At 55.2% G+C, this 14,649-nt stretch overlaps 6 protein-coding genes across 6 annotated transcripts; 2 read left to right on the top strand and 4 right to left on the bottom strand.

Moving 5' to 3' along the window:
- Nucleotides 1-360: 360 nt before the first annotated feature.
- Nucleotides 361-884, top strand: BO72DRAFT_497626 (NuoB/complex I 20 kDa subunit family protein; the record flags this gene model as incomplete). Its single annotated transcript, XM_040948709.1, has 2 exons — nucleotides 361-383; nucleotides 434-884. The coding sequence occupies 2 exons, from the start codon at nucleotides 361-363 to the stop codon at nucleotides 882-884; spliced, it is 474 nt and encodes a 157-aa protein (XP_040799910.1).
- Nucleotides 885-1,121: 237 nt separating this feature from the next.
- Nucleotides 1,122-2,372, bottom strand: BO72DRAFT_449349 (uncharacterized protein). Its single transcript, XM_040945003.1, has 2 exons — nucleotides 1,663-2,372; nucleotides 1,122-1,581 (listed from the first exon to the last, which is right to left on the bottom strand). The coding sequence occupies exons 1-2, from the start codon at nucleotides 2,332-2,334 to the stop codon at nucleotides 1,429-1,431; spliced, it is 825 nt and encodes a 274-aa protein (XP_040799909.1). The 5' UTR covers nucleotides 2,335-2,372; the 3' UTR covers nucleotides 1,122-1,428.
- Nucleotides 2,373-4,451: 2,079 nt separating this feature from the next.
- On the bottom strand, nucleotides 4,452-5,714 carry BO72DRAFT_155743 (PQ-loop repeat-containing protein). The gene is made up of 3 exons (XM_040939268.1): nucleotides 5,538-5,714; nucleotides 5,232-5,483; nucleotides 4,452-5,151 (listed from the first exon to the last, which is right to left on the bottom strand). The coding sequence occupies exons 1-3, from the start codon at nucleotides 5,558-5,560 to the stop codon at nucleotides 4,596-4,598; spliced, it is 831 nt and encodes a 276-aa protein (XP_040799908.1). The 5' UTR covers nucleotides 5,561-5,714; the 3' UTR covers nucleotides 4,452-4,595.
- A 2,383-nt stretch (nucleotides 5,715-8,097) lies between these two features.
- Nucleotides 8,098-9,200, bottom strand: BO72DRAFT_155652 (uncharacterized protein). Its single transcript, XM_040939267.1, has one exon. The coding sequence runs from the start codon at nucleotides 8,749-8,751 to the stop codon at nucleotides 8,227-8,229; it is 525 nt and encodes a 174-aa protein (XP_040799907.1). The 5' UTR covers nucleotides 8,752-9,200; the 3' UTR covers nucleotides 8,098-8,226.
- Nucleotides 9,201-10,143: 943 nt separating this feature from the next.
- On the top strand, nucleotides 10,144-10,893 carry BO72DRAFT_449346 (uncharacterized protein). Its single transcript, XM_040945002.1, has one exon. The coding sequence runs from the start codon at nucleotides 10,478-10,480 to the stop codon at nucleotides 10,673-10,675; it is 198 nt and encodes a 65-aa protein (XP_040799906.1). The 5' UTR covers nucleotides 10,144-10,477; the 3' UTR covers nucleotides 10,676-10,893.
- Nucleotides 10,894-11,641: 748 nt separating this feature from the next.
- On the bottom strand, nucleotides 11,642-14,567 carry BO72DRAFT_432052 (uncharacterized protein). The gene is made up of 4 exons (XM_040943159.1): nucleotides 13,916-14,567; nucleotides 12,567-13,854; nucleotides 12,223-12,503; nucleotides 11,642-12,044 (listed from the first exon to the last, which is right to left on the bottom strand). Exons 1-4 carry the CDS (start codon nucleotides 14,519-14,521, stop codon nucleotides 11,883-11,885), a joined length of 2,337 nt encoding a protein of 778 aa, XP_040799905.1. The 5' UTR covers nucleotides 14,522-14,567; the 3' UTR covers nucleotides 11,642-11,882.
- Between the last annotated feature and the right edge of the window lie 82 nt (nucleotides 14,568-14,649).

Raw genomic sequence — 14,649 nt, 5'->3', positions numbered from 1 at the left:
CAGATTGTATACTACACCATCCCCTCCTACTTGCCAGTTCCATAAACCCAGCAGCAGATATTATACAGTCCTTAGTGAAAACGTCCCTCCGTTATCCCCACAACATGCATCTGTTACGCATAAGCTCTGCACGGGTGATCAATTATGGTAGGCCGATCTCGAAACCGTTATGGATTGCAGCTGACCTCCCTCGTTTGGCATTCAGAAGTGGCATCCCCATGCCTTCAGTCGCGCGCGCACCCAACTCGCCTACCGCTTCCCCCTCGCGCATTCTACTCAGTCAAGTCTTTCCACCACTCGAACCATACAGAAAACAGCACCCCTTCACCATCCACCTCTCTCTCAACCGAAAAACGACCCATGAACCTAGCCGAGCACGTTCTGTACGCAACCACCCTACCTCCCTTAGGATCTCAGGGCTGACCTCCGCAAGCACCACCTTCGACCAGATCGTCAACTGGGCGCGACAGGGCTCTCTCTGGCCGCTCAGCTTCGGGCTCGCCTGCTGCGCCCTCGAGATGATGCACGTGTCGATGCCGCGCTACGACCAGGACCGGCTGGGGATCATCTTCCGGGCGTCGCCGCGGCAGGCGGACGTGATGATCGTGGCGGGCACGGTGACCAACAAGATGGCGCCCGCGCTGCGGCAGTGCTACGACCAGATGGCCGAGCCCCGCTGGGTGATCAGCATGGGCAGCTGCGCCAACGGCGGCGGCTACTACCACTACAGCTACAGCGTCGTGCGCGGGGTCGACCGCCTCGTCCCCGTGGACGTGTACATCCCCGGGTGCCCGCCGACGGCCGAGGCCACCCTCTACGGGGTGTTTCAGTTGCAGAAGAAGATGCGGCGGACGAAGGTTACCCGGATGTGGTATCGACGGTGAAAGTTGTCGCTGATGGATGGAGAGTGGGCCCTTTTTCTCCCGTTGGTGTTATTTATGTGTTTGGTATTGTGGTGTTATACTCAGGTTGCAATGTTGAGTAGCCGGAAGAGTCACGTAGCTGGACAATTGTACTACATCTGCTTACTCGAGCTCGAAATGTTTCTGGTGGGTGACATACTAAGCTATACGAGTTGTTTATTTGCACAAGATGGAATGAGAAACATTTCAAGATACAGTCGGGATTGACACATGTTGATTGAGAATGTGGCAACATTAGAGTTCGAAACAGGATCCAAAAATGTTTTTCAGTAGGAAGGTAAGATTAGTCGGTAAAGCCAGTCCAGCTTTGTGGCCCTGGATCAAAAAGTGCAAACGGTAAGCAGAATGAAAAGCCTGGGTATCATGAATCACCGGAGAATGGCAGAGCCTTGACCCGTTCAGTACTCCGTACATACGTATACACACCTTCAAAACCAGCCCTAACCTACCTGCGCCCACCCTCTTCCGCACACTCCCAGCACAACCCACATCCCGCTATGCACCTCTACCCGGGACTATAAATATCCTCATTCTCAATAACAAGTCGACGATCCAACCGCTTTAAAGCAGACAACCTCTCCGCAAACCGCTCCAGCGCCCCCGGGAACACCCTCGCACGGTCCTTGAACACCACCTTCTCGACATTCGGGAAAATCGTCTACATGCCCCAAAGGTCACCTTGTCAGCTCATCCGCCATGGCTATCAACCTTCCCACGAGTCGTGGGTAACGCAACGCACCGGAATCTCCCCAAACAACGCCTCCCACTCCGCATGCCGCACGCAGTACGTATCCGGCCACGACTCGAACCGCGGATCGATCTCCAGCACCTTGACCCGGCCGCCCCGCACCGGCGGCACGCACGACAACTCACCCCCTCCCGCCCCGGGACACACCAAGGTGACAGACTCCAGCCGCGGGAACTCGACCTCGCGCAGTGCGGCGCCGTACCCCTGCGCGACCGGCTCGGAGACGGTGACGAGGCGGGCGCGCGTCACCATCGCAGCGTACATCTGTCGGCGCGCGGGGTCGGCGATCCGCACCAGGCGGTCGGGGAGGTCGTTGCTGCTGTGCGATGAGTCGAGGTCGTCGCGCCAGAGCATGGGGAGGGTCACGGCTGACCAGGGGCGGTTGACGAGGGCGCAGCGGTACAGGGCGCCGGTGCGCGTGTAGTGGTATCTGGTTTCGGGCTCGTCCGCGTCCTCGTCGCAGAGGATGTCGGAGACGGAGCCTTGGTCGTCGCAGTCATCGGTGGATGGGGTGGGGGTGGGGGTGGATTCTCGGAGTCGGGGTGCGCGCGTCACGGGCCAGGTGTTGAGCGTGTCGGCGTGGATCCAGGCGATTATCTCCGTCAGGAGCTCGGGGAGAATGAGGGCGCGATGGCCGGCTTTTGTTGGTGTGGGTGGATTCATGGTTGAGACAGTGCTTTGGTGGTGAGTTGGTGGAAAATGGCGGCGGGCTGTATCCTTTTCAGTGGTGTTGCGATGCGTGTACATTCTGCACGATTGCACGTGGGGTCGGATGGGGCTGACGCTAACAGCCGAGTGAGTCACACAATATGTTAAGCTTGGACCACTATAAGGTTGGCTTGTATAGGGCTTAGCTTGTGTCTGTGTTATCGGGGGCCCGCATGGGTTACACAGCGGCTGCATTACGGAAGACTGCATCGCGCGTGGCGCGACGGGTGTAGGCCGCAGATGGCGTAGTGGTAGAACGTCGTCGGCTGGGCTGCGGGTGACAGTAAGACTTGGGGCCCTTATCGAGTCCTGGAGCCTTTGGATTTAAATCCTGTTGCAGCAATATCTTCTTCTCAAAAGGCGTCTATTTTAGTAGACCCCTGGAGGAGCCGATTTGATCTCATGTATGTTAGAGCTGGAAACAATCCGGCGTGTTCAAAGTATTCGGGAATAGTTCCATTTTAATTCGGCACCTTTATAGCTAGTATACCCAGAGCACAGGTTCTATAGGTTAATAGAACTATTATTTCTATCATCATCGCGGGTGTATCCATGCATCGGATCACTGTCTCCGATCAAAGTGCGGTGTATGCGGGTAGCCGACGGAATCATGTTAGGAGCCGCAATGACGTCGAAGGACTCGGAATTTCACTCTTTGGAGATATTCAACAAGGAACAAAGCCCAAGGGATCCGCTTATATCATCAAATAGGTCTGTCACGCCTAGGCCAAGACAAACCCATAAAGAGATTCGCACAGAAGATGAATTTTAATTATTACAAGAACAGAAAGCTATCGGTACAGAGAACTTTTTTCGAGCTCGAAAGTCCACTGTGGTGTCTAGGCCAGGATCTATTTCAGGCACCGGGCGCTCCGCGCCGGGGCCCCGATGTCGTATCTGAGCGAGGCGCTGTCGCGCTTGAGCGGGATCGCCTCCTGAGCACAGCTCGGCTCGCTGTAGTAGAATTCGAGGCGTCAGTATCAAGTCAAAGCAAAGAGAATCGCCCAACCTGGACGTCAGTTGAACCCGTACCGATACAGTTGGCATGTCATGCCAGGAATCAGCTCAACAGAATTGATAACACCTGCGGGTCTATACACATTGACGTTAGCACCACCTCCACAACTATTAAAAAGGACTGCTCCTACGTCGTAATGCAAGATCCATCCCCATTGCTGTGGACGTAAGGTCCGAGGAAGTGGTCCTGGGCGAAGAGTCCAGCCTGCATGGATGTTAGCTTCGTCGCAACAATTTTCCGGTGGAGGTCCACTAACCTGGGTCGAGGAGTAAGCCAAAGCGGGAACAATGGCAACCAAGGCACTGGACAGGAAGAGGGCGAACTTCATCTTGGCGGTGTTGGTGGTGGTGGTGGTGGTGGTGGTGGCGGTGGTGGTGGTGGTGGCGGTTGTCGACGTCGATGAGATTGATGATCTTCAATTTGCCACATGCAATCGGCGCGCATTTATAGCAATCAGACTAGGAGTGGTTTCGACGCGAAGCCTCGCGGTTTGTTTGTGTTTTGTCGACCGTAAATGGAAGTATGCAAATCGCAATTTGGTCTTCATACTTTGTGTCACATAGACCAAAACCAAGGGGGACTTTTGGGCCGCGCATTGGCTCTAGGGAGATCAAGAAACCGTGCGGAAACAAACTCCCCGCCCTACCAAGCCGACTTTCCGTGGTTTATTATGGTATGCAGCATTCCGATCGGGGTTGCCGATCCCTTGCTCCTGACCTATGAAGGGCTGCGCAGGTAGGGAATTCTCCGGGACACGGAGTGTTACCCGAGCAGTACATGTGTGTAAAGTTGATTGTCTTGTATCTGCAATGGAAAACAAATACACCATATAGATTTGGTGACATATGATCGCTGAGTATGGGTGGCAGAAATGACTTGGGCTTTTCTGGAGTTGTGGTAGGATACGGCATTTCTGACCAAAACGAGGGTCGGGATTGAAGGGGGGCGAGGGGTGGAGTGGTAAGAAAACAGCTAGACGGATATCAATCAAGGATTCTACAATCGAAGAGCAACTTCTACTAGAAGTCTCCTTCACCCTATTGGCATCCAAGGTTTGTCTTAATTCAGCCAGGGAAGGGGTGGATTTGCCCAAGAACAACCGACCCAAGATTGCGGTACCCGGTGCAAATCTGGTGGAACCCTTCTCAGCCTGGTGGCCTGCATATCGTACTTTCCTCGACACATAAAGACTTCCTCACTACCTGCTCGCCAACAAAGGCTCAGATTCCCCTGCGATCGCCTCCAAAGTGCCGACCACAGCACGTCTCCGCGCCGCCAGCAAGAACAAGAGCCCCTGTCCGACCGCGAAAATTAGACTGTCCACCGCCGGCCACCCCACCCACAGGAACCAGGCATAGACCAACGGCCAAGACAGCGAATAGTCTTCTGGGAAAGGTGGGCAGGTGACCCGAAATGGCCAGGTCCCCGCGAGCAGCAGAAACACAGCCGCCTGAGCACCCAGCCCCCGCACACTGATGCCACTTGGGTGCTGGGGCCCTGAGCGAATCAAGGCAACCACCTGACACAGAAACGCCCCCAGACCTAGCCACGGCACCGCCGGGTTGACGTACAGAAGATGGCAGCCGCTGAAGATCGCGTGCGTGAGATCGGCGTCCGGGTCTTGGTAGAGCAACACGATGAGCAACGCCCCTGGTGCGAGGGAGATGGCGAGGAAGATGCCGTAGAGAGTTGCCGCGTAGATCTTTCGTCTGCGGGATAGTCCCGGGGATGGATACCAGAGACACATGCCAAATCTTGGGGGTCAGTTCTGGTGTGTCAAAGTCTGGAGTGGCTATTAAGCCTTAGAGAAAATTCAACCAGTCGCACTGCTTACTGGAGAACGAAAAGCACCCAGACAGTGGCGAGTTGGCAAAAGTTCAGCCAGTCGCCCCAGGACTTGGGGTTTTCGATGAAGAAGTCTGCGCCATGGGGAAGGCTGATGTAGATCAGACCGACGAGGAGCTGTTCCGTGGCGCAGATGGTGTTGAGGACGACGGAAAAGAGCGACAGGCCTGAGGTGTCCTTGCTGGAATGGGTGAGCTGCAGTTGAGGGGAAAATGAGTAGACGGTCAGGCCGAGGCCAATGCTAGTGGGCGCAGTCTGTTAGTCTGGACGCGATTCCGGCACGGTTCGGACCTACATGCGAAACACGTTATGCAGCATCGGAGAGGTCGATCTTGTCACTCAACACAACACCTGCTGATGAAACTTTAGGGAGAATTGAAGCACATGGATCATAGCCTCCGCGCGAGGTGGGCACGATCCTATATTTAAGATCGGATGTTGTGACTATTAGTACTAGTCTGGTCTAATTTAGTTTGGTCACTATGCTAGTTAAGCTAGTAGGTCCAGCGTTACAAAAGGCTACTTGTACACCCTTGCTGCTGTAGAACAATCGTCATATTATACTTAGTATGCTTTGCGACATTTAGCAGTGATCCTTTATTCCGTAATATCGAGCAGTGGTGACCAGAAACTTACTATCAGCAAGGTCTTCTAGAGCGAACACATCGGAAATGTACATAAGAGAAAGAAACATCAACAAAGCCATTCCATGCCCAGCCTCTCGCTTGTGGCTAAATAAGGTACTCTGTCAACGTCATTGGCCTGCGAAATTGCAGTAAGATTTTAGTGAGATTGTTTGAACCATTTCCCAGGTTGCACAATGCACTGATGGCCGCCGGCGTTCCGTAAAGGGTCCTAGGCGGGAAACTGGGTAGAAGCGGCCGGTTATCATTCGCCTGGATTGCCGGAAGCGAAAGCGCCCGGGTGCTGGAGAAAAGTTCTAGCCGGCGGCCGGCCGTTTTCTGCCTCTGCCTTCCGCTCGGGGCGGATAAATTATGCATACAGGATCTATTTTTAGCCCACATGCTTTTCACAGGGCTTCGTAATCACACAACGTTAACTACACACAATTAGTCAAGTTGATTTGGTTAACTAGTCGGTTGCAGATGCCAGAACTGCGATAGTATCATCTATGTATCTAGTTTCGAAAGGCCGTTCAAATGTAACGTGACTAAAAGGGACACTCCAGTCAACTTGTCCTCAAACTCTTCCAGGGACGGGCTTCACTATCCCTGACTTGAACGCGTCCTTGATCCGACCAAAAAGTTTATTCTTGTACTCGAGTGGCCATTGTGTCACTATAGCTCGGTGGATCGGTGGTTATACCCCGTCGATATCTCCATCTGAGCCCAAGTAACTTGACTCTACTTGCACCCAAACTCTTTTAGTCATTACCCCACATTCCCTCGCATACTATATATATCTCACGTCACGCGGACTTCGTCAACAACATTGCCCTGTGAGTGCTGAGTAGAACCACCGTCCCACAGTGGCAACCCCAGCACGTCAGCTATCCCCTTGCCGAACGTTATGGTAACCGTGTTCTATAAAAATCCCATCACAGCCACCACGAACCAACGGCACCCCCTCCCCCCACCGGATCGTCAAAGATCCGACCCTGCAGATCCGGCAATCTGTTTCAGCTGGGATGACACCATTGATGATTGATCAGCAGCGTTTACCCCACACACATTCATCCACAGCCCCAGGCACAGTACACATCATGTCCGTTGATCATGGATCCGAGCAGGGGTGCGGACTACGTAACCTTAGTCGAACATTTCAATCCTCAGTAGGTATACCTTCTCCAGCACTATCACATGAGCACCCCAGGACCGGGGCCATCCTCAATAAGTCCAGCGCCTATCCGTGACTTCACCGGTAGTCTCGAAGCCATAAACCAAAGAACCAAGAATTGCACCTGCATAGTATGGAGTAGGGATACTCTTTCTTGCAGACAACTAGTTAACTAACCACAATGACTCAATAATCCCAAGCCCGCCGGAATAACCAACCACAAGCGAGGGGCAATCCCTCCCCGTGGCCCCACTCGTGCGGCCAGAAGCCCGGAAGAACGAGACTCCGATTGGCAAGTGGGATTTACCCGCGGCGATCCGGCCTCGCCAGTTTGCCGGGGCTGGATGGACTCCGCCCCGTGGCCGACCGATCGATCGACCCGGTTGCGGGTTCCAGCCTCCCCCCCCTTCTCCCCTTTCCCCTTTTGTGGGATGTGTGGCTTCGGGGAGGCTATTTCGGGCGATGATTGATTTAATGGGTATCATGTTATAGAAGGTCTAGAATCGTTGTGGCTTCGTATTCGTAAATTTGCATAGGTCTGCTTAGTGGGGATCTAGGTGCGATCGATGATTGAGCTTGGGATTGGGGTTTTTGATGACCAGCAGGAGAAATAATGTGGTGTTTGAAAGTATATTCTTCATTATTGGTTCGTCCCTTGCACGGCAAGGGGGAAGGTCTGATCTATGATCTATAGGACGTGGACGCTCTAGGTGGTATATTCTAAGAACAGGAGTGAACGCTAAACAGGATGGATGACGCCGAGATAGTGGAACAAAGGAGATAGGATACAAAAGGAGGAGAGAGTCTTTTGGGCCGTGATCTTGAAGCTCTGCTTCATTATGGAGGAGGAGAGGGATGATGAGGAGAGAGGAAGGGTGAGCGAGCGAGAGGATAGATAGATGAGGTGAAGGTGGTCTGTCCGAGACCATGAGGATGCTCAAAGCTTTCGATCGGATGAAAGCGCGTCAGTAGCTGTTGTACGGACGGGACGTATGAGTGATCCTATGGAGGAGTCGGTCTGGATTGGAGCAGACGGATTGCCGATGGAGTCGGAGGTGGAGAGACACCGGATACGGCGTGGTTCCCTGGGTCTGGTGAAGACCGGTAATGGGTGGTTGGGGATTGATTGAGTTGATCAAAGACGATGAGACGGGGTCGAGAACGAGTGAAGATTAGGTAGGTTGAGTTCAACAGGCGACAACAGGCACTCCAGATTGAGACCAGTGCACACTGCCACTCCGGCGGGAGAAGATCTTCTCCATGCACCGGCGGCCCTTGTCGAGGAGGCTCTTCTTCTCAGTGGGCTCCGGGGCCCATTTGATAGACGGGGTCTTCACGGCGGTCGACTTGACAGCGGCCGACTTCATCGGGGCAGGAGCCGCGGACGAGGGCTTGGAGCCGCGGCGGGAGCGCCGGGGCGGGACGGGCAGGTCGTTGTCGAGGTCATCGTCGCTGTCGCTACCCATGGAGCGGATGTGAACTTGGATGTCCCGCTTGACGAGCTCCATGGACTTCTCATGGACGCGGGCGTGGCCGAGGCACCGGCGCAGATCGGGCTGCTTGGCGCTGCTTTCGTGTTCATACTTCTCGCCGGAAACGAGGCAGAGGTGGAGATGGAGCGAGGATTTGGTCGCGAAGGGGGAGCGACGCTGAGGGCGCACAGGGGGAGGAGGGGTCGGTTTGGTGAAGAGGAAGGAAGAGGTGTAGGACATTGTAGGTTGGGATTGGGTGGGTTGGTGGTGGGCGAGAGACTCGATAGTGGTGGTATGTACGCAGGCACTACTCCGTCACCCAAAGGGCGGGGAGAGTCAAGGTGAATTGGTGTTGGTCTGAAGGGGGAAGGAAACGTAGAGCTGCTTGCTTGGTTGACACTTTTTTTTTCCTTTCCATGATTGCCGGACCTTCAGAGTCTATATAGGGTGCCAGGGGAAGCAAAGCCAGCTTGCGATAAGAAAAGCGCGAGTAGGTCATGGGGTGAGCAAAAGTCTGCTTGCCAGGGCTCTAGAACTTCCCCCGGTGGATCAGTAAGTGGATCCGCCCATCAGTGGCCGACTGTTCCAGCCCTGCCATCAGGCCGACAAACCCCTCGACCGCCACTGCCCAACTGACAAAATTGCTCAGGAACCACTCGGTGACAATGGATCATGAAACGTTAATGATAATGCACGGCCAGGGCCACTGCCAATCAGCGAGTGGTTTCACGCCCATGCGATACAGGCACACAGGCACAGGCAGGCACCGGGTGTGATAGACTGATAGCAAAGACCTCACCAGCCAGTGAATAAGGTTCCTTACACTCGAAGAGGGAAAGATGTCCGTGCACGGGCACGTGGGTCAGATAAGCGATTCATAATGCATTCGGTGTTCATTTTTTTTATTTTTGGGGCCGGGTGGAGCACTCTCTGTGTGTGGCTTTGAAACCTGGAAGTCTCGAGCATCGACGCGACAGCTCGATCACCTTCACAACTCACCAGGTGTACGAGTCTTTGGCCCAGAGTCAACGACTCCACCACAGTAGCGCTGACGTTCCCTTTGCTGCTGCCCCTCCTTCCCCCCTCCCTCCCTCTCTTCCTCCCCCTCTATTAGATGGTGTCATCAGAGTGGCAATTTTCAGCGGCCAGATTGACACTGACTCACTGAGTCACCGCCATTCACCACCGACTGGGTCAATTGACGCGATCCTGGTGCGTAATTTCTTCTAATTGCGTCCTGTGCCTGGACCAAGGACGATTCCATGACAGTCTTAGATTGAGTGATGGCGTCAGAAAGCAGAATCCATCCCACCATTCTCAATCAATAGTGTGTGTGATCTGTGAGGGTGATGCATTATCAACTTCGGGATGGGGGAGGTGTCAATCAATCCTCGGACCGGCCAACGGAATCGGCCCCCCGATAAGAATTAGCGTGTCTGGTGCAGCTCGCAAGCTACCTGCAGCATGAGAGTTTCCGATCAGCAGATCGACACTCGCTCAACCGTACTTCCCTGCTTGAGATGATTTGGTTTCTGCAATCTGCAGCCCGCAGCCTGCAGCCCTCCGCTGGTGGCTTATAATTCGGTGAACCTCCCCTTCTTCTATATTTTGTGATCTGTATTATCTGTTTGTCTGCATGAACCACCCTTCGATTACATTTTATTCATAATTCCCATATTCCGCCGCCAACTCCGGTCGCAAAAGCCAAAAAAAAAATAAAAATAAAAAAGCCACATTTCCTCCCGCTTACCGTCGGCGTGGCACCAACGGGTTATGTAAGCCACGCGCACAACGCTGGTTAACTTTGTTTATTTTTTTTTTACCCTGTGTGCCATCATCCATCCTTCGCATCGCTTCAACTTGACTGACGGCGACACAACCTGCTCCTTTGGGCAAAAGCAGTGGAGGAAAGTGATGACTCGAGTGGGCAGGTGGCTTGCCATTGCCCCTCCTCCCTTCCTCCCCGATGGTCAATGCATCGCGTCCATTGCTTGGATGCGTGATTTTTTTTTCTTCTCTTGTGGCCTGCGAAACTCTATCAGCGGGGAACAAGCAAGCCTTTAAGTTATACTCCGTCCTCCGTAGGGACACTATCGACAGTCGGCACGCCACATACGGACGTTTTCTCTGGTTCCGTCAAAACCTAGCTAGTAAGCTCGTGTGAGTCGATGGCGATCTAGAACGAGTCTATTTTTCCTGCATTGCTGTGGTTTCTGGTTGTGCGCAATGCGACGGCGGCTAGTGCTGTGCGGTGTCGTGCTAGTTCTTCAGTCTTCACACAGTGACTTAAGGTCTACTACGTAGTCTGACTGCTGCGCAAAGACGCACCGGAGGTCTGAGCTTAATCCCCCCTTCTCCTACCCCTACCCTCCCCATCCCCCTTTCCATGCTCCCTTTGACTCCTGCGTGCCCAATCACCGAGATTGCGATGCCCACGCGGATGGCGTCGCCTAAATTGCGATTGCAGCGGGAGGGTCGGGAGTATCATGGATCAACGGTCGGGATTCCTGGCCTCTGGCCCTTTTCCTCCCTATCTGACCGCGCAGCAGTGCCAAACCCGGGCTTGGGTGTTCAATTTCTTGATTCTTGTCTAGAATGTGGAGTGGAGTTCACCCGTCGGGTACTGGATGCTCTAGAAGGTGGATGGACCCTGAGGGTTAGGTTATGCCTAGTCTACAACTCTGGACTACGTACCTAGTTCACAGAGTCGATAGCTCCGCGCGTTTGGCATTATGCAATCGAATTGCCCCTCCCCTCCCCTCCCCTCCCCTTCCCCCTCCACCCTTCGTCCTTGAATCTGTTCACATGACTCTCAGCCAAATTGATTGCAATCCTGCATGCATATATACCCCCCCCATCTGCCTGCCTGCCTGCCCCTCTTCGAAACATTTACCCAATCCACCGAAGAACAAAGCAAAAAGCCGGAGATCTATTAAATCACTTTGCCGACAAGGCAAGAATCCCGAACTCCAGGGTTTGCTTTTTCGCTTTTTTTTTTTTTTTTTTTTTTTTTTTTTTTTTTTTTTTGCTTTTCCCTGGATGAAGTATCTTCGGTCCCTCCCCCTCTTTTTCTTTTTTTTTTTTTTTTTTTTTTTTTTTTTTTTTTTTTTTTTTTTTTTTTTCTTTTTTTCGCCTGCCGGCTTGGCTGGCTGGTTGCTGGTTCGGATTGTTGGCAGTGATAAGCCACGGCCACTAGACCCGAACCGGAAATCCCGGATCTCGGAGATCAGCCGGCGCCCATGGATTGGGATTGTGGTTGGTGTTACTATCTGTCACCGGCACAAAACCAAAAAAATCCAACGAAAAGGAAAAGTCGTTGGCGGAGTCTTATCAGTATGCAACAAGGATAAGCTATGGAAGGGATGGATCGATTATTCCATCGCCCAGAGGTTGTCGAATGTCCATGCGGCGGGATTGCCGAAGAAGAATTCGTCGAGGGAGAGGTCTTCTTGGCTGAAGGTTGGCTGTTGTGTGTTGATCAGTTGGGATGTTCTGATGTTTTCTTCGAAAAAGGGGTTGGGGAAAGGTGCGAACTCACTCGGGATAAGTCCGGGTCGAGGAGAGACGCTCCGCTTAAGTCCGGGGGTAGATGGAGCTGGGCGGTGGTGTCGGGCGGGTTCATCTATGCGACCGTCAGGACACTCGCCAACACAACCTTCATCTTCCACTTATTCTGGGAGAATGAAAGGGAAGGCGACCACTCACCGTAACCAGCCGCATCGGGAACAGAAGCTCCTTGGCCTTGCGCAGATCCTCCTGATGCGCCAGCACCCGATGATACTGCCGCACCACCTCGTAGATCGCCTCCTCCTTCTGCACCGCCGGGTGCGCCGGGTCGGGGAGCCGCGACCGCAGAAACGCCGCCGCCGCCGCGATGTACCAGTAGTGCGTGTACCCGGTGCCCAGGCGGGTGGTCTTCTCCTCGAGGAGATGCAGGACCGCCTCGATGTAGTGGATCAGCGTGGTGCTGTTGGATTGGAGGAGGATGTTATCTTCCCTGCCTTATCAGTCTGTTTGCTCCTCGACGTTTCAGATGAAAGATGGGGCTGACGTACCGTGCACGCTGGCAGCGATGTACATGTTATGGCAGATCACCAGCGCGCTCTTGAAGTAGTCGTGGCGTAGGAGCAGCAGGAGGTGGTTCCCCGCCTCGGTGAGCTGGCGGTGCTGGTCGATGAGCCGGAACGCGGCGTTGAAGCACACCATCCGCGAGAGCGAGTAGCGCGGGTTGGTGTCCGCCTGGCGTGCGAAGGGCGCATGGAGCAGGATGAGGAAGTGTCGGAGCTGGATGTCCAGCAGCGCGCGGGGCAGGGCTGGGTTACGCCCTCGCCCTGACGCGCCCGGGGTGCGGGTGTCGTCGTCGTCGGGCCACGGGGGCAGTCTGTGCAGCGCGGCTGTGATCCGCTCCTCGCTGCGGAGCACCTCCTCGTACACGGACTGCGCGTGAATGTCGTTGACGAGGGAGTTCAGGGCGGTGCGGAGCGGGAAACTAGACGCTGCAACCCGCAGGAACGAGCACGCCGTGTATACCTCGGCCGGCTGGGAGGGCGGGAGCGCAGCCGCGTCAACCGCCAGCGCCTGGTCATCGATGTTCAGCGGCGGCGCGGTGTCCGAGGTCAGCGCCGCGCCCGCGGACGGCATGCCGCGGTCCGTCGAGATCTGCAGCTCCAGCTCCAGGGTCGTCGCCCACAGTCGCCGCCGCATCTCCAGGTCGAAGACCGACACGCGGTCACCCAGGATGGTCGGGTCGCGGTGGAAGCCGGCCGACATGGCCTCGCGCACCAGCGTGCCCGCCGCCGTCCACGTGCGCTTCTTCTTCACCACGTTCACCATCTTCGCCACCAGCAGCAGGCACCGGATCTGCCAGATCGCCAGGTAGATGTGCTTCTGGCTCTGGCGGGGCAGCCACGCCTCCGCCGCCTCGATCCACAGCGTCGCGCGCTCGCGCGCCATCGCGCTGTCGCCGATGTATTTGGGTTGTTGCTGCTGCTGGGCCGGCGGCGCCGCAAGACAGCCCACGCACGCGAGCACCAGCGTCAGCGTCACGACGAACGCCGGCCGCGCGGCGCGGCTGTCTTCGCGGAACGTCTCGTACTCCCGCATGAAGCTGGGGTAGTGCAGGATGCGGTAGATGGTCTCGAAGGTGTCGAAGTAGAGGTGCACATGGGCGTCCATGGTCTCCGGGTCCGGGAGTAGCCCGACGAGCTCCCATTCATGCTGCGGCAGCAGGTCCGTCCGCATGCCCTTCCATTTCACCTGCAGCGCCTTCAACTCCCGCTGCAGGCTGGGCAGGGAGGTGCGCTGCATGATCGTCTCCTTCATGAACGATCGCAGCTCGGGGAACTTCCCCAGCATGAATCAGCAAGCTTTCTTGCACAGTGACGAGTAAAAGAGGAATACTCACATGAGAAATCAAACTAATCGGATTGGTGCTCCCGTAGTAATGCGTCTTGAAGTTCTCGCCCCGCAGAATCGTCGTCTGCACCCGCAACCGGTCCCCGCCAGACCCCGGGGGCCCGATCCCATCATCATGACTACCGTTGTTATCGGCAACGTTACTGCGGATCGACGGGCGCTCCTCATTGATCCCCGTCGCCGACGACGACGCCCCGAGTAACTGCCAGCTCCCTGCGTTCTGCGGCGCCGCTAGCGATATTACCCTCGTCTCGGGGGATGCCTGATCTACCGTCGGGTGCTCCAGCCCCGGCCCTCGGACAGAATGATTCTGCGGCACCGGCGCCCGCGCCGGCGGGGGACTGTGCAACGTGTACGCACTATTGTGCAACAAGACGGACCGTTCCTCGTCCGGCAGCAAGGGGAATTCATTGTAGGAGCATGACTCGGCGATGCCACCTTTCCGACACCGCCCGCAGGCCGGGACCCCGCGGTCGCATTTGAGTTTGCGGCGCCGGCAGGCGTAGCACGAGAGGGCCTTGCGTCTGCGTTTGGGCTTGTCCGAGCTCGGTTGCCGGGGGGATTTGGAGATCCGAGATGAGGGGTGGGATTGCATTTCCTGTTAATCGGGTGTAAGGGAGGGGAGGAAAAGAGAAGTCGCGTAGCATGTCAGACTGCGTCGTAGCTCCGAGGCGGGCGCGCGGCGGTTATTTAATCTCGGATATAAGTCGTCTCGGGGTTTAG

This window comes from Aspergillus fijiensis (genome assembly GCF_003184825.1).
Source record: "Aspergillus fijiensis CBS 313.89 unplaced genomic scaffold BO72scaffold_33, whole genome shotgun sequence".
Classification (NCBI taxonomy): Eukaryota; Fungi; Ascomycota; class Eurotiomycetes; order Eurotiales; family Aspergillaceae; genus Aspergillus; species Aspergillus fijiensis.
Note: the sequence above shows the minus strand (reverse complement) of the source record. Positions and strands in the feature narration are given on the sequence as shown.

Coding starts and splice junctions, on each gene's coding strand:
- BO72DRAFT_449349 (XM_040945003.1), bottom strand. CDS start 2,334: ATGAATCCACCCACACCAACAAAAGCCGGCCATCGCGCCCTCATTCTC. Junction 1,582..1,662: donor CGTTGTTTGGGGAGATTCCG/GTGCGTTGCGTT, acceptor TGGGGCATGTAG/ACGATTTTCCCGAATGTCGA.
- BO72DRAFT_155743 (XM_040939268.1), bottom strand. CDS start 5,560: ATGCTGCATAACGTGTTTCGCAT. Junction 5,484..5,537: donor CTGCATAACGTGTTTCGCAT/GTAGGTCCGAAC, acceptor TGCGCCCACTAG/CATTGGCCTCGGCCTGACCG. Junction 5,152..5,231: donor TGGGTGCTTTTCGTTCTCCA/GTAAGCAGTGCG, acceptor CTGACCCCCAAG/ATTTGGCATGTGTCTCTGGT.
- BO72DRAFT_155652 (XM_040939267.1), bottom strand. CDS start 8,751: ATGTCCTACACCTCTTCCTTCCTCTTCACCAAACCGACCCCTCCTCCC.
- BO72DRAFT_449346 (XM_040945002.1), top strand. CDS start 10,478: ATGGTCAATGCATCGCGTCCATTGCTTGGATGCGTGATTTTTTTTTCT.
- BO72DRAFT_432052 (XM_040943159.1), bottom strand. CDS start 14,521: ATGCAATCCCACCCCTCATCTCGGATCTCCAAATCCCCCCGGCAACCG. Junction 12,504..12,566: donor CATCGCTGCCAGCGTGCACG/GTACGTCAGCCC, acceptor AAGGCAGGGAAG/ATAACATCCTCCTCCAATCC. Junction 12,045..12,222: donor TTCTGTTCCCGATGCGGCTG/GTTACGGTGAGT, acceptor ATCCCGAGTGAG/TTCGCACCTTTCCCCAACCC.